General features: G+C 41.4%; 1 protein-coding gene across 1 annotated transcript; it reads left to right on the top strand.

The window, feature by feature from the left end:
- Nucleotides 1–1,803: 1,803 nt before the first annotated feature.
- On the top strand, nucleotides 1,804–23,720 carry LOC139452373 (phosphoacetylglucosamine mutase-like). Its single transcript, XM_071233833.1, has 18 exons — nucleotides 1,804–1,908; nucleotides 3,481–3,551; nucleotides 6,758–6,887; nucleotides 7,941–8,036; nucleotides 8,759–8,832; nucleotides 10,091–10,218; nucleotides 10,938–11,090; nucleotides 11,695–11,737; nucleotides 11,890–11,970; nucleotides 12,391–12,434; nucleotides 13,349–13,462; nucleotides 14,103–14,204; nucleotides 14,389–14,444; nucleotides 15,313–15,376; nucleotides 15,975–16,097; nucleotides 16,675–16,796; nucleotides 18,033–18,084; nucleotides 19,566–23,720. The coding sequence occupies exons 1-18, from the start codon at nucleotides 1,808–1,810 to the stop codon at nucleotides 19,650–19,652; spliced, it is 1,641 nt and encodes a 546-aa protein (XP_071089934.1). The 5' UTR covers nucleotides 1,804–1,807; the 3' UTR covers nucleotides 19,653–23,720.
- Nucleotides 23,721–25,326: the final 1,606 nt, after the last annotated feature.

Below are 25,326 nucleotides of genomic sequence, written 5' to 3'. Positions count from 1 at the left end.
ACACGACGCGATATAACTGGAATACTGTTAAAAGCGGCGTTAAACCCAACTCACTCACTCACTCTCCCGCTCTTCCACTTCGAGCCACGGTGAGCGCTAAATGCATCTAGATGTCAGAGATGTCAAATCGGAAGGACCGGTTATTGTTATATTTAGATACCAAAGACATATTGCAATTATTTAAGGGTCATAAATTATATCATTTAATAGTTTATAGTTGTTATAAATACATTATCAACTATTTATGCACCATATAAGCACGAGTGAAACAACAATACAGCCTATACCAGCTGGTAGCTGGCAACAAAGGTTGATGTGACCCCAATGTAATGGAATCTTCCTACACTGCAACGAAGTCAACATTTTCCCTAGGAAACTCAAAATCTAAACAAAAATATCACGACTAGCCAACCGCACCAGTTCAGCACTTGTCTGATTTTTATGCACGGTTTACTGAACAGCTTATGTGCTAAGCCTTCGGAAATAAACCCTACTCCCATTTAAACGTAATGTGTCGGGCGTGTTGCATTGGAAACACATATTGTATTTTTTAAATTACACATAGCATCTGTTCGACTCTCGTTCAATTAATATTATCAATGAACATGTTATAAGTTATACTCCGGACATGAACCCAAACATCCTTTCTACACAGTCCAACTTGCTGTCTCAGAAACGCAAGAAGAAGTATTATTAAAATACCCCGCGTAACCAAAGGCACTTTGATCAGTACTGTATGATTCGGACGCAAGCCATGCCTTTTTTCAACCTACCTAGGAACAATAGAAAAAACAAACAGAGACACAATTAAGGCTCTATAGAACACTTGAATTATGAAGAATAACTTAATGTCGGCCATGTTGAAAGCACTTTTTTAGAAACCATACATAACTGGGATCATCATACAGTTTCATTTAGTGTGTGTGAGTGAGTTGGGTTTAACTCCGCTTTTAACAGTATTACAGTCATATCACGGCGTGTCAGCTTAATGTGGGAGGAAAGCCCGAAGTGATGCAGGTCTCAGACGTTTTAATTACCACTTCGGTGAAACCCACGAGCACGGGTATGGTGCTGACAAACCTAGAAACATAAGTGGGCCGAACCGGGATTCGAACCCACAATCAAAGGTTTCTGGAGCGTTCGATGGGACGTTCATTTTGTAGTTTCATGAATGTCGAAAATGCAACAACATAAAAACTAAAATAAAAATATGCCCCCAAAAACGTATATGTATGTATCGCAAACCTTATACTGTCCTGCATATCAGGTTTTGTAAAACGTTTTGTGTTAAATATTTATTGAGCATTTATTCGCTAGTGCCACAACGCCGTGATACTGTTAAAAGCGGCGTTAAACCCAAATCACTCACTTACGCTAGTGCCACATCTAATGTTAATTACGTTTGTGATGCTCTTATTTATTTGTATGTGTGTTTATCAATATGCTGAGACCTTGCGTGGAAATGGCTGAGCTATGGGCAAAACTGAATTTATAAAATCGCATCGGAGTGATACAAAACAACACCTGTCTCGAAAAAAACGCTGGGTCAATAAAGGACCTTCCGAAATATTTATTATATATACGAACACGTTTGAAAATTACGGGTCCCATATGGTGCAAAAAAAATAACCTTGGCACCAACGCGACGTTAAAATGCTCTCAAACCTCATATGTACCGTTTTATCAACGCTTCTAGGTCTATTCGATTACAGATTTTACGCCCCCCTCCACACCTGTCAAACGCAGTCGTGGCAATGGTTAATGAATCTGTTTCGACAGAGTTTCCTCCCTTTGTTGGTTTACAGCAATGGCATCCTTAACTCAGAAAGCGAGCGAAGTTGCACGTGAAAAGCATCCACGAAAACAGGAAAAGTTTCTGCAGTATGGGACGGCTGGATTCAGGACAAAGTGAGATCATAATATACTACTTTAGACACTGACAACCTGTAAACTCGTTGAATTTAGCGTATTACGAGGAAGTGATTACCGGCTACGCGAAGCTCTTCGGGTTTTCAAAATGCCATTTTCCGGGAGACTAGTCACAATGCCTCTAAAAAACGAAGGGAAAGTATCTATCGTCTTTATTTTATTTCAAGTATTTGTCAAATATTGTCACGTATGTCCTTAAAAATATTTATATAGGTCTCAATTAGACAGTAAGATAATATAATATTTTCGAATTTGGTTCATCCAAAGTAAGCGGCGTTCTCACAATGTGAGTTTTGAAAAATCATTTGAGAACGGTCCTGGAAGTGTTTCAATGGCCCTGGAAATGTTTCAATGGTCCTAGGAAATGTTATGGACTATACATTCCATTTTCAATCAGATAATTCTTTGTGAAAATTTTGATACTAGTGTCAGTTTGAAATTTCCTTCTTTTCCTATTGTCATCATAACAAATTAGTATAAGAAACTTTATTTTACTTTTAGATTTTTTTTAATATTCAATAATAATATGACTTTTATATTCATATATGTACATATATTTTTATATTTATATATATCAAATAGCCATCATTTATAGGGTTTGTTGACCATAAATTCAAATTTATTATTTAAGCGTTTGAGATTTTCTATATTATAGAGTGGTTGAATCATTGTTCATCTTCTTCATCCTCCCATGTGAGAAGAAACTACAATTAAGTGAAACTTTAAAAGAACACCTAAAGATAAAGTATTGATTGTTGTCTTGATTTGAACTTATTAAAAATACAGAATTTCATGTAATGAAAAGAGACCAATGCAGTGTCATTGAAGAAGATTTTTCAATAACTTCAGAATCAGGGATACAAAATGAGTTGCCCAGAGTAGCACAGCCAAAACGAGCCTGTGGATCAATAATGTCTTGCCTAGAGGTGTAACTGCACCAGAAAGCCATGGGTTGATGTCCGGCGTTTGTTTGCACTGGCTGTGTAATGTTTGCTAAATCGGGTTAGAACCTCCTGCTAGATGACATGGGGGCACATGTCAACATAAGACGTTAAGCACTGGGGACAAGGTCAAACATGTCAGATGAATTCTAAACCATTTGGAAAGATTCTGATCATGTTGTGGTTATGTGAAAAAAAGTTCCTGATATGAAACAGTCATATAATTTTTTTTTTTAAATTTCAATTTACATTTTGAATTTGCAAATGAAATTTGGGTGAAAGTTTGTGTAAGTAATGTGTAAACTCCTTCAATTTACAAATTATTGGTGATATATCATGTATAAATTGTTGAGAGACTGAAGCGGAAAACTTGTATTTTAGAATAAATTGATTTGTTCTAAAATCATGAAAATAATTATTTGCATTGGCCCTAACATCACGATGTTGATTTTGTCCTTGATATTATGTGGATATAAAGAGTAATATATGTGTACGTTCTCGTCTGTCTAAATGCTGCCCATTGCTTTTGTATAATTAAAGCAGATTTATAAGATTAAATAGAGTGATAGTGTTTTTTGAAAAAGTTTAAATCTGATTGCTTTGTTTTTAGGGCAGAAGATTTGGACCATGTCATCTACAGAATGGGATTGTTGGCAGTATTGGCGTCCAAGGCGAGAAAAGGTACTTCTTTTAGCGAGGTGTATAAGTCAAGTTTATATACTGAAGCCTTTGTTCTGCATCTTAACTCACCTCTCTTAAACAGCACGAACAAAGGCTTTTGAAAGTGGGTAATCGATCATGCACACAAGGAGCTCGTTTAGAATCAGTCTTAAAGTCTCCGTTTCGGTTTTAAAAAGGTGACTATATTGAATCTGGTTTCGTGGCTTTGTACACTGAATGTATGGACATAGCTCATAATGTCAACCTCTGGTTTGTCTGGCCCAGATTTTATTTATGGGTTGCCTTGATAGGGCTGGGATATTGCAGAGAATGGCTTCAAGCAAGACTCACTGACTCACCCTCCCACCCACCGACTCACCCACCCACTTATTCTACCACTCTCTCAACCACCCACCAACCCACTCACTCTACCACTCGCTCAAACACCCACCAACCCACTCACTCTACCACTCTCTCAAACACCCACCAACCCACTCACTCTACCACTCTCTCAAACACCCACCAACCCACTCACTCTACCACTCTCTCAAACACCCACCAACCCACTCACTCTACCACTCTCTCAAACACCCACCAACCCACTCACTCTACCACTCTCTCAAACACCCACCAACCCACTCACTCTACCACTCTCTCAAACACCCACCAACCCACTCACTCTACCACTCTCTCAAACACCCACCAACCCACTCACTCTACCACTCTCTCAAACACCCACCAACCCACTCACTCTACCACTCTCTCAAACACCCACCAACCCACTCACTCTACCACTCTCTCAAACACCCACCAACCCACTCACTCTACCACTCTCTCAAACACCCACCAACCCACTCACTCTACCACTCTCTCAAACACCCACCAACCCACTCACTCTACCACTCTCTCAAACACCCACCAACCCACTCACTCTACCACTCTCTCAAACACCCACCAACCCACTCACTCTACCACTCTCTCAAACACCCACCAACCCACTCACTCTACCACTCTCTCAAACACCCACCAACCCACTCACTCTACCACTCTCTCAAACACCCACCAACCCACTCACTCTACCACTCTCTCAAACACCCACCAACCCACTCACTCTACCACTCTCTCAAACACCCACCAACCCACTCACTCTACCACTCTCTCAAACACCCACCAACCCACTCACTCTACCACTCTCTCAAACACCCACCAACCCACTCACTCTACCACTCTCTCAACCACCCACCAACCCATTCACTCTACCACTCTCTCAAACACCCACCAACCCACTCACTCTACCACTCTCTCAAACACCCACCAACCCACTCACTCTACCACTCTCTCAAACACCCACCAACCCACTCACTCTACCACTCTCTCAAACACCCACCAACCCACTCACTCTACCACTCTCTCAAACACCCACCAACCCACTCACTCTACCACTCTCTCAACCACCCACCAACCCACTCACTCTACCACTCTCTCAAACACCCACCAACCCACTCACTCTACCACTCTCTCAAACACCCACCAACCCACTCACTCTACCACTCTCTCAACCACCCACCAACCCACTCACTCTACCACTCTCTCAAACACCCACCAACCCACTCACTCTACCACTCTCTCAAACACCCACCAACCCACTCACTCTACCACTCTCTCAAACACCCACCAACCCACTCACTCTACCACTCTCTCAACCACCCACCAACCCACTCACTCTACCACTCTCTCAAACACCCACCAACCCACTCACTCTACCACTCTCTCAAACACCCACCAACCCACTCACTCTACCACTCTCTCAAACACCCACCAACCCACTCACTCTACCACTCTCTCAACCACCCACCAACCCACTCACTCTACCACTCTCTCAAACACCCACCAACCCACTCACTCTACCACCCACCAACCCACTCACTCTACCACTCTCTCAACCACCCACCAACCCACTCACTCTACCACTCTCTCAACCACCCACCAACCCACTCACTCTACCACTCTCTCAAATACCCACCAACCCACTCACTCTACCACTCTCTCAAACACCCACCAACCCACTCACTCTACCACTCTCTCAAACACCCACCAACCCACTCACTCTACCACTCTCTCAAACACCCACCAACCCACTCACTCTACCACTCTCTCAAAACTCACCCTACCAGTCTGTCAACCCCCTTTAACCACCCACTCTCCTACTCACAGAACCACTCACTCAACCAACCAACCAACCAACCACTCACTCACTCACTCACTCACTCACTCAAAGGAGTGACTACAGTGCAAGGTGTCTGTATACATGTGTTCATGCGGATCATGGAGTATACAAACACAGAGCTCCAGATAAGCTTTTGGTGTTGTGGGTATTTTACCCATGCATTTTAAAATCATTGGGTATCAGTAATTCTAGGTGCGTATTCAAATTTCTGTTACCCACTAGTTTTTACACATGTGGGTATTTAAGTTAAATATTTAAAAACACTATTTATCTAGTCCCTGCAAACTGGTGTCGTGTGGGTTCGAGAGCTTTATAGGACTCAAAAATACCACCATACTTCCACAAGAAAGTGTGATGGCAAATGATCATGATGAGTTTGGCAAGGTTGACGGAATGCCAACTTATAATTTCAATATAAGTTGCTCATTTGCTAATCAAATACGCAGGGTTACTTCACAATATTTTGATGATACGCACAAGTTTTATTTTTGTAGCGTATCTGTAATGTTCGTTGCGAATTTGATACGCTTGGATTATATTTTACTGCGTATTTCTGCATTTCTGATGCGTATTTCACGCAGATACGCAGCTTATCTGGAGCTCTGCAAACATACTGACGATGTCCGAACTGGGGCCTGTCCTGGCATGATTCTGCTAGACTGGGACTTTGGATTGAGTAGGCTAATATCAAAATACATACTGTGAATTAATAGAGTTTTCGAAAATCAAGTTGAGTACAGTAAACTATGTTTTTAACAAACATGCTTATTACGAACTGACCGATATCACAATATTATTTTTTAGTCCTGTCTATTTGTTGTATTTATGCTGTATATATGCTTATAACGAACTACGGTTATTACGAACTAAAATTAGTGATCCCTGTGAGTTTGTCATGACTGTAGTTTTCTATACTAATTGTCAAACTGATTATTTTCATATAGTTTGGGTGGTAGATATCACATTGGATCCACATTCAGCTCAGACAATGTCTTTTCAGCCACCATCGGTGTGATGATCACAGCGTCTCACAACCCCGAGGAGGACAACGGCGTCAAGATGATCGACACCATGGGGGAGATGATGCCGAAACAGTGGGAGGAATACAGCACCGAACTGGCCAATGTCAGGTGAGCTAAGCTTGCATGTGGCTAGATTTAAGCAGCATAGGGCTGTTGGTGGCTAGTAGATTGTAGGCAGGTTAGGGATGTTGTAGGTTGGCCTGTTTGCTAGGTAGGGCTATTGTAGATTAGTATGTATGCTATGTAGGGCTGTTGTAGGCTAGCTGGTATGCTAGGTAGGGCTGTTGTAGGTTAGCCTGTATGCTAGGTTGGGCTGTTGTAGGCTAGCTGGTATGCTAGGTAGGGCAGTTGTAGGCTAGCTGGTATGCTAGGTAGGGCTGTTGTAGGTTAGCCTGTATGCTAGATAGGGCAGTTGTAGGCTAGCTGGTATGCTAGGTAGGGCTGTTGTAGGTTAGCCTGTATGCTAGGTTGGGCTGTTGTAGGCTAGCTGGTATGCTAGGTAGGGCTGTTGTAGGTTAGCCTGTATGCTAGGTAGGGTTATTGTAGGTTAGCCTGTGTGTTAGGTAGGGCTGTTGTAGGTTAGCCTGTATGCTAGGTAGGGCTGTTGTAGGTTAGTCTGTATGCTAGATAGGGCTATTGTAGGTTAGCCTGTGTGTTAGGTAGAGCTGTTGTAGGTTAGCCTGTATGCTAGGTAGGGCTGTTGTAGGCTAGCTGGTATGCTAGGTAGGGCTGTTGTAGGTTAGCCTGTATGCTAGGTAGGGCTATTGTAGGTTAGCCTGTGTGTTAGGTAGGGCTGTTGTAGGTTAGCCTGTATGCTAGGTAGGGCTGTTGTAGGCTAGCTGGTATGCTAGGTAGGGCTGTTGTAGGTTAGCCTGTATGCTAGATAGGGCTATTGTAGGTTAGCCTGTGTGTTAGGTAGGGCTGTTGTAGGTTAGCCTGTATGCTAGGTAGGGCTGTTGTAGGTTAGCTGTGAGGCCTAAGAAGGCTAGTTGTGAGGTGTCACTGTGTGAAGTGTAAATGCAAGTGTCTAAAGATCTGCATGCTATGAAACCACTTTTTTAACATAATATCATTTCATGTGATATGAAGCCTGAGGCGTGGTGTTCCCATAAATAACAGCGTGGTTCAGCTGACGTGAACAGAAACTATGTTCCCTTCCAGTGATGAGAAGATCCCAGAGGTCTTGGAGAAGATCATTGCATCCGAGAAGATCGACATGGCAACCGAAGCATGTGTGTCGTATGCTAGGGATACAAGGTGAGCTACAATGTAATCATTCTTATTGAGTATTTAATATATTTTACTAATTTGGGTACATTCTAACTATATTACTTATTAGGCTATTTCATGTGTCTTCTAATTTAGACTCGTTCATTTGCAGCCCCAAGTGTGTCCCATGTTAACTTTGCTTCGTTTGTTTGTTTTGTTGTTTGTTTGTTTGTTTGTTGTTTAATGCTGCACTCAGCAATAATCCAGCTATACTAAGGTGGTCTGTAAATAATTGAAATGGACCAGACAATCATGAGCATTGATCCAGGTCTTCAGCAACCCATGCTTGGCGTAAAAGGCGTCTATGCTTGTCCTTAAAGGCGACTAACGGGATCGGGTAGTCAGGCTCGCAGACATGGTTGATGCATGTCATCGATCCCAATTTCGTGGATCGATGCTCACGATGGCAATCACTGGATTGTCTCGTCCAGACTCGATTATTTACAGACCGCCGTCATATAAGTTGATTATTGCTGAGTGCGGCATTAAAAAACAAACAAACAAACAAATATTATTTACGACTATACCAACATAAAAGGGATATGTTTTTGGAATTTTGCTGCCGAATATCGGCCGTCCAAGATAAATCTCAGACATAGGTATTAAAAGTTGTATTTTGAGTGTATACAGCACAAATTCTTGTAACCGGGGCAAGATTGTCTTGTCCTTCTTGACCACCTGAAAAACTGAGTTATGTCCCTTGCCTCTAGGCCTAGCAGTGCCTCCCTGGCTCACGCCTTGATGGAGGGGATTCAAGCACTGGATGGAAAATTCAAGGATTTTGGTAAGTTTCACCTGGAAAACCTTGTAGAGGTGCTTACTTCCCTTTAGCAAATTATTCATATTTAACTACAAATTAAAAAAACATGTAAGAAAATAACTTTTCTTCAACAAAGAAACTATTATTCCAGCAAAACAATAACATATCAGTCTCCTAGGGCTAGGATGGGTGACTTGGGATACACAGGTCGGGTGGGTCTGTGTAGGACCTGGGTAACCACAGGACTACCCTGACCTGTGGTTTGTCATATGTTATATTGTTTAATGACAATAATAATAAATTTCCATGGTTAGACAAGAACAAATTGCTAATGTTCATATTTCTTTCTGTCTATGCACTCATTTCCTTCTGAATTTATATGTTTGGGTAAAGACAAAGATTCATCCAACTTCAGTGTATGCACGATCAGATTGTTTAATACTTTGTCTAAATGCTTTTTGCCAGGCTTCTGGTAAAACATTTTGTACCCAGCTTGAGACCTACAGCGAGTACCAGGGTAGGGTCGGGTCTACGGGAACGGGTACCTGGGTAGTAAATTTGGACTCGTCCCAGCTCTACAGTGTCCGGATTTGATTAGATGTTTCAAAAGTTTGCCGTTCCGAAATTATATCAGTGTTGAAATCATATTGAAAAGAGGCATTTTGATTAGTTGTTGATTTCAAGGTCATGATACATGATGGTGATTGGATGCACGGTATATATCGTAATAGAATTTAGGTAAGATACCCTGGATAATGGGGGATGTCAAATAACATCTTTCATGTACACACACGCAGCACACAGTCCTTTGAAATATACAGTCTCCTGTAGTTATGTTTAATTTAAACACTCTCTGACCCCCTGTGTGACACGCCCTCTGACCCCTGTGTGACACGCTCTCTGACCCCTGTGTGACATGCCCTCTGACCCCTGTGTGACATGCCCTCTGACCCCCTGTGTGACATGCCCTCTGACCCCTGTGTGACATGCCCTCTGACCCCTGTGTGACACGCCCTCTGACCTCTGTGTGACATGCCCTCTGACCCCTGTGTGACACATCATCTGACCCCTGTGTGACATGCCCTCTGACCCCTGACATGATATGCTCTCTGACCCTGTGTGACAAACCCTCTGACCCTGTGTGTGATACGCCTTCTGACCCCCTGTGTGTGATGTGCCTTCTGACCCCCTGTGTGTGACACGTCCTCTGACCCCTATGAGTAATATGCCTTTTGACCCCCTGTTTGTGACACGCCCTCTGACCCCTATGTCTTTCTTTCAGGCCTCCTGTCCACCCCTCAGCTCCACTACATCGTGTGTTGCCAGAACACCAATGGCAAGTACGGAGCCCCCACAGAAGACGGCTACTACCAGAAACTGTCATCAGCGTTCATCAAGTTCAAGGAAATGGTGAGAGCATCTATTTGATCAGATCCTGAGCCAATCTCATTTAAATCAGATTTTTTACTCCCAAGCGATGCCTCTTAGTTAATAACCCTCCCAATGACCAACATCCGTGGCTCTGTCAGGTGAACTTTCTCTGTATGATCGAACAGAGCATTCTGACCAGCATGTGATTTTTGTCCCAATAGGAGAGGTGCAGTGCAAGGTTTAATTTCAATAAGTAGATTTTCTGAGAACATATTGCATTTTCACATGTTTTGAACTTAGAAATATGTTGGAGTTTAAGTCGGGGGTGTTAGTGAGCCCTTCTGACTTTTTGTCTTGCTCAAACTGTAAACCTTAGTAAGACAACTATGACATCATAATGTCCTACAGAAGGGTGTCCAGCCTACAGACAGGTGTCTCCGAGTTGCCTATTGCCCCCCCCCCCCCCCCCCCCTCCCCCAAATGTCAGCACACTTGCTTTGAATAATCAAAGGACCGCAACATATATTTTTTGGCAACATTTATGAAGTAAGATCTGAATTTGAAAAATTGCTTCTGAACACATATTTGCTTTTGTGGTGATGCGATCATCAGCTAAGTCATGATCTCATGTATATTTGATACCTCTGGCAAAGCAATCAGAATGCAGGAAAACTCTATGTTGGAATGTTTTTAGTAATCAAGAATTGTGGGTTGTTGATGAACACCGAGTTTATGTTGGTGTTTGTTCTCGGCTTCAGGGAGGGAAGGAAGGTGCGTACCAAGACACCCTCTACCTGGACGCAGCCAATGGCGTCGGTGCTATCAAAGTACAGCTAATCCTCAAACACCTCAATGACACTCTCCGGATTAACCTGTTCAATGATGGCAGTAGTGGAAAACTTAATTACCAGGTGATTATTGGTTTTGAGCCATGTTTAAATTGGTTAAGGAGAGGTGAGGTGAAATGCGTGCGTGCGTGCATGCGTGCGTGCGTGCGTGCGTGCGTGCGTGCGTGCGTGCGTGCGTGCGTGTTTGTATTAGTCCGGACAAATGCTGATTTTATAGTGCTACCAGATGCCATGCCGCAGTTTAACATGAATACCCCCCTCAGACACAGTATAATGACTCTGAGCCGACCAGCCCTTGTTTTAACCCCTTAAAGGTGAGTGCCAGACAAGGTAACAACAACTACCATGTTTCAACATGTTTTGGTATGACACGGCTGGTGATTAAACCCTGGACCTTCCGCTCTCAGGCCGGACGCTCCACCACTAGACCATGGAGGTGATCCATTGGTTTAGCAAATTTGAATATTATTCATCAAAGGTGCAGAGGAACTTTACTCAAGAGGTATATCAAGGCATCACATCACATCACATAATGTCTCTTGACATTCCATTGTGAACCTAAATATTCATTTAAAAATTATCATTTTGATTACATGTGTACTATTGATAGAAGAGTGATAAGCCTGTAACACTGTTTGGACATTATTATTCTTATCCTGTGTTTCAGTGTGGAGCAGATTTTGTTAAAATGCAGCAGACAGCCCCAACAGGTATGTCATTACAGGTTAATGCTCAACATTCGTGATATTTAGGGTTGAGAGATCTGAAAAGCAAATAAAGAAAATGGAACCTGTAAGAATGATGCTTGTGTCATCTGGTCAGGGTTTGTTAACTGAAATCATGCTACTTTCTTGTTTCACAGGAATGACACTTGAGGCAGGGAGGAAGTGTATCTCATATGATGGTGACGCCGACAGAATCATGTTCTTCTTCCAGGACCAGGGTTAGTTGTTAAGAAAGTATTCTCATTGTGATAGAGTTAGTTGTTAGGAAACTTCCCTCATTGCGATAGAGTTAGTTGTTTTTAAAGTACCCTCATTGTGATAAAGGTAGTTGTCAGAAAAGTACCCTCATTGTGATAGGGTTAGTTGTTAAAAAAGTACCCTGATAGTTTACACCAGTAGGCCTATTTATTGCCATGAATACTTTCTTTATCAACACGTGGGGTTTGCTTTTTATTTATGTGAGTAAGTTCAATGATCACCTTTTACATATAATGTAAAAATATCTGTCAGTTTCCTCATGCTTAAAGACCTATTTTGATTAATTACTTTAAGGGGCTTCAGTATGCTTGAATGCTTCCTGGAAAAGAATGATGTGTGGATATCAAATATCCTATAGATACTAAGCATTTACTTTTCAGCTGGCAAGTTTCATATGTTAGATGGGGATAAACAAGCAGCATTGGTAAGTGGCATAATTCCTCAGGTGAACTCACAATTGACTTTACTACTAATTTATTGAGACCTGCAATGAAAGCTCCCAAACTGGATTTGAAAGTATTACTAATTATGTTATACAGTTAAAACTAGAGTTATGGCTCTTTAGAGGTGACTTGTACTTCAATGATGATAGAACCAGTACCGAGGAAGAAGCCTTCATGCTTCGTTTTACATCATTGCAATCATTGCACTGTTAAATACCTCGATAACTTTAAAATCCCAATTTTGAACGAAACAATTATTTGTTTGTTTGTTGTTTAATGCCGCACTCAGCAATATTCCAGCGGTATGACGTTGGTCTGTAAATAATAGTCTGGACCTAACAATTCAGTGATTGATATCATGAGCATCGATCTACTCAAATGGGATATGATGACATGCATCAACCAAGTCAGCAAGCCTGACCTCCCAATCCCATTAGTCGCTTTTTACGACAAGCATAGTCACCTTTTACAACGAGCATGGGTTGCTGAAGACCTATTCTGTCCCGGATCTTCACAGGTTTATTGATTTGCTTCCCCAGTTGCATGTCATTGGGACCCGTGAAGATTCTGGGGTAGAATAGAGGTCTTCAGCAACCCATGCTTGTCGTAAAAGGCGACTAACAGGATCGGGTGGTCAGGCTAGCTGACTTGGTTGATGCATGTCATCGATCCCAATTGCCCGGATCAATGCTCATGATATTAATCACTGGATTGTCTGGTCCAGACTTGATTATTTACAGACTGCCGTCATATAGCTTGAATATTGCTGAGTGCGGCGTAAAACAACAAACCAACAACTACAGGGCATGTCAAGGGCACTTTGTGTGGAATCCTAGAGTTCCTGTGTATATGACCCTCCAGTAACTCCTCCCTGTGTCCCCCCCCCCTATCACAGATAGCCGGCTACCTCCAGGAGCTGGCCACACAGAGCGGGCTCAGCCTCAACCTAGGGCTGGTGCAGACAGCCTACGCCAATGGCAACTCAACTACCTACATCACAGAACAAATGGTAAGTCTTGCCTACTCAGTTTGAAGAATTGAGCCTCCAAAATAGGGGACTAACCATTTGATAATCTGGTCTGGGAAATAGGAATTTGAAAAAAAAGAAATTTTAATTTATTAATAATTTTGCTTCAAAGAAAATGTATAACATTGTATATCCTTAAACTAAATGTTGTGTGGTTCCTATAGAAACTGTTTGAAGAGCTTTCACAGAAAAGTATTTCAGTCTTGAAGTTTTATGAAAAAATATTCTGTTTCAAACAAAGTCCCTGTTCCCCCTACACTGTTAATTGGCCAGTTCCTCAGTCCCCACTGTACATGTTTGTAACCAGAGTTTGTTGAACATGATCTGACTGCTGTGAAAGAGGAATTTTGTACCATCCAGAAAATCTTAGGAATATTAGTTAAATCTCAATCCTTTTTTATTAACAATTCATATTTGAGTCATTGTTCAATGTTTTTATTGTTTCATATTGACTTATTGAAAAATAAGTGGTGAGTCCATTTGAAAGAGCTAAGAAAATTCAGGTTGGTACTCCAGTTTCAGGTTGATGTGAAAGCTCCATCAACAAGCAAGGTGCTTGACACAGCTCGTACTCTGGAGTCTTAAGGGGTCATGATAATATATCCTGCACTTGTCTCTTCAGAAAGTCCCCATCGCTTGTGTCCCAACAGGCGTGAAACATCTTCACCACAAAGCTAAAGACTTTGACGTGGGCATCTACTTTGAAGCCAACGGCCATGGAACCGTAAGACATGAAATCATTCTGCTATGGGTTGTACAATAAAATGTCATTAGGCAGCTTGTGAGACGGCCAGGGATGAAAACAAGAAATACTTTTTTTGGCCTGAACGTCATCCAGATTAGACAAAGTCCAGTTTGTAGAGAGTCTACTATGCACAATAATAACATTCAGTGTCCTTTGTTTCCAGGTGATCTTCAATGACAAAGCCACAGATCAAATTTTGAACGCTGCTAATAGTGAAAGGTAAACCTGACTGATAGCTCCTTCTGTCAGCATGCTAGACCCAGACCACTAGAGCTGCCACATTTCAATCAGTCTTCATCAACCCATGATGGCCGTAAAAGGCAACTATGCTTGTTGTAAGAGGTGACTAACGGGATCGGGTGGTCAGGCTCGCTGACTTGGTTGATGCATGTCATCGTATCCCAATTGCGTGGATCGATGCTTATGATGTCAGTCACTGGATTGTCTGGTCCAGACTCGATTAATTACAGACCGCTGTCATATAGCTGGAATATTGCTGAGTGTGCCGATAACAAAAAAACAAACAAACAAATCAAAATTCAAAACATGTTGAAATTGTCGTTACTGTAACAGACAAGTTAATATAGGCATAGTTGTGGCCAAAGTGGTAAACGTCTGAGACCTGCATCACTTCAGGCTTTTCCCACATATTTAGCTGACAGACCGTGATATAACTGGAATACTGTTCAAAGTGGCGTTAAACCTAACTTACTCATGCAGTCACTTATATTTGAATATTCAAATAAGAGTTTAACAGTGGACAATACAAGCTGCTAGTCTAACTGCTGGACATAACTGTCCACAGTTGAAGGTGATATATGACTGTAGTGTACAACTGTGTCGATGAGTGAGTGAGGCAGTTGGGTTTAACACCACTTTTAACAGTATTCCAGTTATATTGCGGCGTGTCAGCTTCTTGTTGGTGGAAAGCCCGAAGTGATGCACGTCTCAGACGTTTGCCACTTTGGTGAAACCCAGGAGCACTCTGCACCACAAATTACGGCGCCTTAGACGACAGGGCCACCCGTGCCCCCACTGTGTCAAGAAGGATGTGATGTCTCATGGTGTGTGTCTGATTGTATTGCAGCAGTGCTGAAGAACAAAAGCTGGCTGCTAAGAGGCTGTCCGTCTTAATGGATGTTATAAACCAGGTACCTTTGCTACATTGAGACTGATAGAGCAACAAGGAAGTACAGCTTTTTCTTATTATGTAAGTCAGGTGCTGGCAAGTCACTTTCAGCATATTTCACAAGGACAGATAATCTGTGAGTCGGAGTTGCATGGAGATTATTCTTTATTATCTTTGGTCTTTTTTCTGAGAAAATGGGAAAATGAGAATAGCCAATCAGCTTGAAGTGTGATGCTTGACCCTGAGTGTGGCAGGAGTATATGTTTTAAGGTAGCCATTCTTATATGAAGCCAAGGAATTATGTTTGAAACCGATGACGTCATCAGGGGTCTGAGAATGACAACTTCAAATGTGGAAACTCATGGTACCATAGTGCAGCTTTACATCATTGTTCTTTTGCTGTACCATGGCACCATCACACAAAGGATGATGTCACATGCTTCCATGACAACTGATCCGTCTGCTTAATATTCTGCACAGTTCTTAAAGGGTTGAGAACTCTCTGAAAATGGGAAATAGACAGATCCTGAATTGCATTGCCTACGTCTAATTTTTTATCATTGAATGTCATATTATACTTCATTTACAATTGTATTGATATGAATATATTCTCCTTGCAGACTGTGGGCGATGCTATATCCGACATGTTGGTTGTGGAGGCAATACTATTTGCCAGAGGCTGGAGTATTGAGGACTGGGACAAATGTTACACAGATCTGCCCAATAGGCAGCTGAAGGTCAAGGTGAGTCAGGTCATGGGTCAGTGACACAATCTGCCTAACAGACAGCTGAAGGTCAAGGTGAGTCAGGTCATGGGTCAGCGACACGATCTGCCCAACAGACAGCTGAAGGTCAAGGTGAGCCAGGTCATAGGTCAGTGACACGATCTGCCCACAGACAAATCAAAGTCAAGTTGAGTCAGGTCATAGTTGAGTAACATGATCTGCTCAACAGGTTGAGGTGAATCAGGTCATAGTTCAGGAACATTTGTCCAACCGACAACTGAAAGTCAAGGAAAGTCAGGTCATTGGTCAGAGACATGATCAGTTCTGCAGGCAACTGAAGGTCAAGGTGAGTTGTGGTGCTAAGTTGCAGATCTTCCCAACAGACAACTCAAGGTCAAGGTGAGACAGGTTGTAGGTCAATTGAATACCTATTGACCAAATAGTTCCCAAACTGTTCCTATTAGTGCTCTCTGGTTACCACAAGTAGGATCAATTAGTAAGAGCTGTTTCTGTGTGCCCAACATTAATGGTCTTTCTTCAGACAACCAATATGTGTGATCACATGATCATACACATGATCTCTCTGCTCCTCCAGGTATCAGATCGCACAGCCATCACCACGGCGGATGCAGAGAGGAAAGTAGTCACTCCAGCAGGTCTCCAGGGTGAAGTAGACAAACTGGTGGCCGGCTACACCAAGGGCCGCTCCTTCGTCAGGTGAGTCCCATCCGTAACCTCGCCTTCATGTCCAACAGAACAAACATGGCATTGGTATAACACTAACTGTGTCACATGGTCACCGTGGTCAGTGATGGGTGATGTGTACATTGTCACTTCATCAACAGTCACTTCTCAAGGGTGCAGTGTGCAATGTTTAATAATGTTAAGGAGTTTACACATACCGTATTTTCTTGAGTATAGTGCGCACCCATGTATAATGCGCACCCCCCTCTAGCGGATTCAGTATTTAGGAAAAAAAATTTGAATGTCAAGCGCAGAAAAAAATTACTCTGTAGATCTACCCCTTCAGCGAATTCCAGTAAACGAACGGGTGAAACTTGGTCAGTACCAATTCGAAATTTGAGATAAAAAAATCACCAGACATGTTTATTTACCGTTTAAATTGTATTTTTTGTTCTGCTAGGCATTGTTTTACATCCAGGGATTAAGATTACCTTGTGTATTTTCTCTTAAACTAAGCCAGAAACAGCAATCAGCTGTACACACGTTTTCTTGGAATCTACCGGTGATTCGGTCAAGACACACCCAATGATTCAGATGGAAACCTCTCAATTAGGAATGCCATTGAGTGTTTAATCACAACAACATTCACACGTGGCATTGATAGTTTTCTTTGGGTATTTATATTGTTTGACTGAAACAGTTGACTGCTAATCTGAAATCTGTTCATTTGCTTCCCCAAGTGTGTCACATGCTGGATATGCCCACATATATGTCTAACATGTCTAAGTTTCAACACGCGAGAAGTAGCTTTTGTGTATTGTTGGCTGCAGTAGAGTTCATGCTGCATTCAGTGTGGAAATTCAGATCTTGTAAGAAAATACAGGTGTGAAAGCATTCAATATACAGTAAACTACGTTTATAATGAATTGACGAATATAACAAACTTATTTTGGGGGTCCCGGCCAGTAAAGCTTAGTTTTACATTATTGCAATCCATGCCTTGGTAAATACCTCTTAACTTTAAAAAGTCCAATTTTGAACCAAATTCTTTCGTTATGGCTTTATTAGGACACACTGTTTGCCACTGATGGATGTACCTAGGCAGGCTTACATCTGCTGAAATGTATGCTTGAATTCTACAGCAACGCCATGAATGCAAACAGACCCACTGGTCGGGGAGCAATTAAATAAGCAGATACTAGTACCTAGATACCTGTGGTATGTAAATATGTAATAATAATATTCTTAACGGTGATGTTTGTTTTCCAGGCCCTCGGGAACAGAGGATGTGGTGCGAGTTTACTCAGAGGCAGACACAAGGGTTGGTGACATTTCATCATTTTTTTCAAAATCAGTTTAATCTTAATGAAATTTTGTATGCAAATTATTGTGATAAGGTCTGTTTATACCACCTTGTATTGTAGGTTTGTTTCGATGCTCCCATACGGTAGGAAAAGTCCCATTGTAACTAGAATTGTTGTAACAGCCAACTTGAGGATTGGTGGTGAGAGTGTTTGTTTGTTTATTTTTTAACGCTGAATCCAGCAATATTCTGGCTATATGACGGCGATCTGTAAATAATCAAGTCTGGACCAAACAGTCAAGTGATTGACATCATGAGCATCGATCTATGTAATTGGAGATACGATGATATGCTTCAACCAAGTCAGTGAGTCTGACCACCCGATCCCGTTAGTCGCCTTCTACCCCACCTGGGTACAATGTGTGAAGCCCATTTCTGGTGTCTCCCGCTGTGATATTGCTTGAATATTGCTAAACGCGGCGTAAAAGTTAAAACCTCACTCTCACTCACTCACTCACTCACTCACTCACTCACTCACTCACTCACTCACTCACTCACTCACTCACTCACTCACTCACTCACTCACTCACTCACTCACTCACTCACTCACTCACTCACTCACTCATCACTCACTCACTCACTCACTCACCCAGCCAGTGGGAAGTATTCCCTTACGACTGGTTTGCCTGGTCCAAACTTGAATAATGATAAGAGTTGGTGAAGTAGATCTAATGTTGCTGACTACAGCATCAAGCAACCCTTACTCACTGACATGATGTTTGTCCATGGTGCTTCCAGAAGGTCCCACAGAATGAAGTACCCATGCTGGTTGTAAGAGGCGACGGACCGCCTCCGTGGTCTAATGGTAGAGCGTCCGCCCGGAGAGCGGAAGGTCCGGGGTTCGATTCCCAGCCGTGTCATACCAAAAGACGTTAAAAGATCATACTAGTTGTTACCCCGTCTGGCGCTCGGCATTAAAGGGCTAAAATAAGGACTGGTCGGCTCGGAGTCAGTATACTGTGTCTGAGTGGGGTATTCATGTTTAACTGCGGCATGGTATCTCAGTGTGCTGGCACTATAAATCGGCATCAGTCCGGACTAGTATAATCAGCCACACACACACATACATGTGCATGCACGTCGCTATATAAGTGCAAAATTCTTGGAAGCGACGTTAACCCCATTTCACCTCACCTGTAAGAGGCGACAGAATGGATAGGGTGGTCGTCAGGCTCGGTGACTTGTTTGATGGTGTGTCAGCATAGTCCGATGAGATTGATCGTTGCTCACGATATCAATCACAAGTTTTTATCTGGTCCAGACTTGATTATTTACAGTCCACGTCATGCAGCTGGAATATTGCTGAGTGCAATGTAAAACAAACAAACACACAAACAAACAAAATAAGACTTGAATGTTTGTGATTCGGACTTTGATATTAATCATTTTGCTCACATTTTACACGCCCACCTAATATGATATATCTTTAATTGTGACAGGAATCTGCAGACAGTCTGGCGTATGAAGTGGGTCTGAAGGTGTACGAGTTGGCCGTTGGGGTTGGAGACAAGCCCGTCAAGCCTTGACCACTGCTGTGCTAGAAGCATCTGCACACCAGCTTACACACAGAACAATCTCATTTAAATCAGATCTTTTACAAAGATTGACTTCATTTACCATCTTGATTCAGAAATTTCAACTTTTACAAAAGAAAACCACAGAGAACACAAATATTCATTTAATGGTATTGCCTCTCGTGTAGATGCGAGGGTGTTAATAATATCCACAATAGAATAAGGAGGCCTTTATTATTTACATTCTGAACTGTCTGCTTAAGTTCATTTTCGAGTCTTTTGCTCTGAATTCTTTGCTCACTCATACAAAGAATTTCCAAGCCTCAGTGCCGATTGGCTGGTTATGAAGCTCACCTGATGAGACCTCCTGTGGAGCTGCTGTCAGATCAAGCTGAAAGGTGTCATAGTCGGGTAAAAGATTTGATTTCAACCAGATTAACACATGGAACATACTGGCGTTGTTAGTTAGCAGTAGTTGTAACTGGGAGCTTGTGCAGTACACTCATCTGATTCCAATTACTGAACCTTGATGGTTTTGATGATCTTGTTATTAGTGATATCCTCTCACAACGATATTGCGGGTTGCCAATACAGAAACACTTATCATTCCTACCATCTTCAAGAGCGTCTACTAGTCTTTTAATCAAAGCCTAGTTTCTACCCTTGCCACATCAAGCCCACTTTCCTGTGCTAAAATATGGACATGTCGATAGTCCAAAGATTGGTGGACGGTGAAATAAACAATTTAAATTGAAATAGTTCATCATATTATGAATACGTAACAACTTGTAATGTGTGTGAAAAGTCGTACTAAAATATGCTGTTTGAAGGGGGCGTGGCCTAAATGCAAATGTCCGATTGGGATTTTAAATTTTCCGGACCCCTGGTCCAATCAGAGACTGTTTCACAAAATCAACATTGATGACTGGTACACATTCGTATGAAAGTGATTTACCATGCCTGTCTTTGTTTTTTTTCATCATTTAATTCCCCCAACGATTGACAATCTTTTTTTGTCAGGGATCAGATCGACTAGCTCGTTGCCTATGGTAGCTGCCATCTTTGTGAAGCTATATGAGATAAGAACAGCTTGTGATCTACGCGAGGTGGCGCCATGGTTGAGCCAAGAAAGTAGCCTTGATGTGGCAAGGATAGAAACTAGACTTTGATATAGGCTAGTGGACATGCTTGCCTTGGGAAGATTCATTCCGACAAGAATTTTGAGTTACTAATTTTATCAGAACCAGTTTGTATTATGTTTCATAGATCTTATGTTAGTATGCAATTGACACATTAGGCTGTGATAAATTAATTATTAGATTTTCATCCTCACCAACCTCACATCATTTATTGTCTCCAAGTACTGACAAAGAAAATCAATAGGGCACCCCTCCTTTCTTTAAATGAACGTTGTAAAAAGATAGGAATATGCCACACACCTTGTGCAACCAAACAGTAATGCTTCATGTGAAACACATTAGATGACATTAGACCTTCACTCATGCCTTGAACAGTTGGTTTGAGAAAATAACATATACAAAATAATGCTACCTTACTCTAATTTTTTGAAATTTTTGGATTAAGTCTAATAATTAATGTATTGTGGCCTTATTATCATGGTCAGTCTTTGTATCAGTTGGACTCATATTGGGCAGGAGGTACAAACTCAGACTGCATTTATTCCCCTGCCTGAGCAGGTTGTAGTCGAGAAAAAAAAGTGATGCAATTCAAGAACATCCCAGAACCAGTCTATGTAAGAAGAGCTCAATTGCAGCACCTTCACATTTTCTATGTTCTCTGTATGGACAGGGGTGTCCCAGTACGGAGCTTATGGAGATTCATACACTCAGCAATGACATAAATGATTTTGCATCTTTACATAATCAGGACTTGGTGCCATATGATGTCCAAGAACTAGTATTAACACAATTTATTTAATATATATTTATTTGCTTGTTTATGATGTAAACATTTACTATATCAAAAGATCAAATAATCACTCTACCAATCTACAATATTTCATGTCAAATATTAATTAGCAATTTATGAAAAAATTGGAAGATATGGGATATTGCGATATGCTTTGATGGGCCCATGGGCTTTCTAACATGTAATATTGGCTGTATTTTAACCAATCATATTCACAGCAGAGTTATCATATAACACTTGTTACTTTTGCACTGTTCTGTACACAGAATAGAATCCTTATCCATTGGTATGTTTAGTACTGGAAGCTGTCAATGAACATTTCCATAAAAAAAAACAGGTTTCTTTGGCAATTTCTTTTTAAAAGTGAGGAAGGTAGGATATTCTTTTATTTTCATTGGAAACAAAAATTGATGACGGAGAAACACTTCATATATGTATCCCGCCAAGAATAACAACAAACACAGCTGGGTATGCACTGACCTTGGCTTCTTAATACAGTGTCTGTGTTAAGCATGGATATTTGACATCTGCTTCCCATGACAAGGGAAATATCAAAAACATTTCTTGTATTGACAATAAAAATGACTGACCCATAAGAATTAAAGTCACAGGTCGATGCCCGAGATCCATATGCTTTTGTTTTTTGCCGGACCACTAATTGTTTTTGATGTATCTTTTGATAATTTCATGAAAGTGTAACCTTTTCATAGGCCGACCCCTTTCTACATTATCGTTTTCCTGGTCCTCAGAATCCGCCTTATGTATTGTCATATATAATAGTTTTTAATATTGTATGCAAGTTAATAAGAAGTCTGGGGAAGTAACAAGGATATTATGAAGAATTATTACCCTTAGGGTTAGAAATAACCCAGTTTATTAAAATCCATGGCATTTTTGACATCATTCGATTTTTATTGCGACGTAAGGTCAGAATGATGTCATTCTAGAAATGGTGTCATAGCTCTAATATTACCCAACAATTGTGTTTTTCTTAGACGGCGGTCATGATTGGTGCATTTTTTGGAAGGGAGCTAAAAAGGATGAAATGTGAGCCACCAGGAGAAAAGGGACTAATGGGTGCTAACATACAATTAGGCTGTGACGTCATAAAGATGTTTAATGTCGACCAACTTCCGTATAAATCGACATGTGTGTGAACTGTACAAAACTATCTTGTTTTTCTCTCGTTTGTTCGAAATTAAAAAAAACCCATTCCATCGTACATGTCTACATTCAATTAATCTGACATTATATCTAAAATCTGCGATCATTACATCAACAGTATACGTCTCAAAATGGGACTTTGCAGAAAATGAGTCCAAATGTTTGATGCCATGTATCTCTGTGATAAATATGAATTGAAGCTCATGAATTGTATTTTTGTGGTCCTAAGATACTGTAGTTTTCAAATACGTCAAAATGTGATTTTTCACCCATAAGGTCCCTCATCTCATGGTTGGTCACAAATAATGGATAATAAACGAATTATTACATTCGCATGTGTGTCATACTGATTGTACAAAACTTGTGTAAGAATTCATGTATTACCTTGCTCTCACTCGGGAAATAGAAGTCTGACACACGATTTGTTAAATCAGTATAACACGCATGCTCTTATAATAAACGGGGGCACAGGTGTCCCAGTCGTCTAAGGCGCCGCGATTCGCTGTGCAGGGTTGCGTCCCTCGGGCACGCCAGAAACCTATAATTGTGGGTTCGAATCCCGATTCGCCCCGATTATGTTTCTAGATTTGTCAGCATCATACCTGTGCTCGCGGGTTTCACCAAAGTGGTAAACGTCTGAGATCTGAATCACTTGGGGCTTTCCTCCCACATTAATCTGACACGCTGCGATATATCTGGAATACTGTTAAAAGCGACGTTAAACCCAACTCACTCACTTACTCATATAATAAACGGTAATTATTCGGTGGATTAGGTCTTAATCATGTGTCATGTTATGAACCGTACAAGTGATACTGATTCTTGATTACAGTGTTACCATGGTTACAGTGGGAGTCTCATACAATAATATTGTTTACTATGCTTTTTCTGTTAAGGGAGTCAGGTTGGATGCTTGGTTGAGGGAACATAGGTTTTGCTTCCACTGTCTACAAATGTATTTTTGTAATGAAAATACTACCACTTCAAGATTGTGTTTGTTGTTTTTAGAGGTCATTATCAATACTTCAAAAATACAGAAATCGGGGGGAAAATTAGCATCAGTTTGTTTAACATGGATACCATACTCAGACACAGTGTACAGACTCTGAGCCGACCGGTCCTTGATGCTGATCGCTGGCAGGGCAACAAGAAGCATAACGTTGTTTGTTTGGTATGACACGGCCAAGGGATCGAACCACACAACCTTTTTCTTCCCTAGTTAGGAGCAAACAGAGAACTCTACAGTTCATGATCTTGTCTTATGCAGCAGCAGCTAGATTATAATTAGATTTTTATTTTCAGGAAAAGGTCTGACAGAATTAGGCAGTGTATAAAATTCCCAAACGTTTCAGTCAGACAACTGGCCTGCAACTTTGCAAAGTTACCAGACCCGATAAGATGTTGCCAGTGGAGAATTTTCTAGAAAGTAACAAAAGGGTAAATATAAGAATAGTACTGTTTAACGTTAGTTCTCAGAAAGTAACAATAAACTGGTGGATTGTCATCTCAGTAACTTTAACTCCCGACATATCATGATATAGGGCAGGGATGAGTCCAAATTTACTACCCAGGAACCCACCCCAATTACCCGACCCTACCCGCCAAAGGGCTCAAGAGGTAGGTACAAACTGTCCGATTGGGAAAATTTTGACTGAAGTACTGGTAAAATGTGTTCAGATACATGTATGAAACATTCTTGTGTATACAGTGAAGTTGACTGAAGTTTAATTTTTATTCAAACATATAAAAGTAAGAAGGAATGGGCTTAGTAGTCGGGGAGAATTGTGAACTTTAGTGATTTGTAGTTTAAACATAGAGTTTTAGATAAATTTTTTCATTAAACAATATATCACATGGGGTGCACAGTTGGCCCAGTTGTCTAAGGCGCCGCGATTTGCTGTGCAGAGTTGCGTCCCCAGGAGACGCCAGAAACCAATGATTGTAGGTTCGAATACCGGTTCACTCCGATTATGTTTCTAGGTTTGTCAGCACCATACCCGTGCTCGTGGGTTTCATCAAAGTGGTAAACGTGAGACCTGCATCACTTCGGGCTTTCCTCCCACATTAAGCTGACACGCTGTGATATAACTGGAATAACGTTAAAAGCGGTGTTAAACCCAACTCACTCACTCAATATATCACATGACTAATCATGGGTCCAGGTAGTCCCTGTGCGTATCTGGGTCCTACTGAGTACCCACCCAACCCGAATTGCCCGTCCCAGCCCTACAAACCTTAGGGCGTGCAACTTTTCAAAACTGACACTATCAGCAAAACAGGCAGTCTCGGACTATCAGGCAGGCGGGTAAGTAAAACACTGAATAAGGTATACTTTCTTTTGGTCCAGCTCACTGACAAATTGGCAGTGCTATATTTAGCTCAGCCTGTGAGTCATCACCATTCCTGAAGCAGGTAAACCCATGAGTGATGGACAAGCATCAGGCCTAGTTATCCTTTCGATGAATGTTTGTTGTGTAAAACAGCACTTGTGAATATTCCCATGATATGACTGCGGCCTGACCAACCAATCCACTAAATTACCTATTACAACGAGTGTAGGTTGCTGGGGACCTATTGTAACAGTATCGCCACA

This window comes from Haliotis cracherodii, unplaced genomic scaffold, assembly GCF_022045235.1.
Source record: "Haliotis cracherodii isolate W230 unplaced genomic scaffold, xgHalCrac1.p SCAF_9, whole genome shotgun sequence".
Taxonomy (NCBI): Eukaryota; Metazoa; Mollusca; class Gastropoda; order Lepetellida; family Haliotidae; genus Haliotis; species Haliotis cracherodii.
Note: the sequence above shows the minus strand (reverse complement) of the source record. Positions and strands in the feature narration are given on the sequence as shown.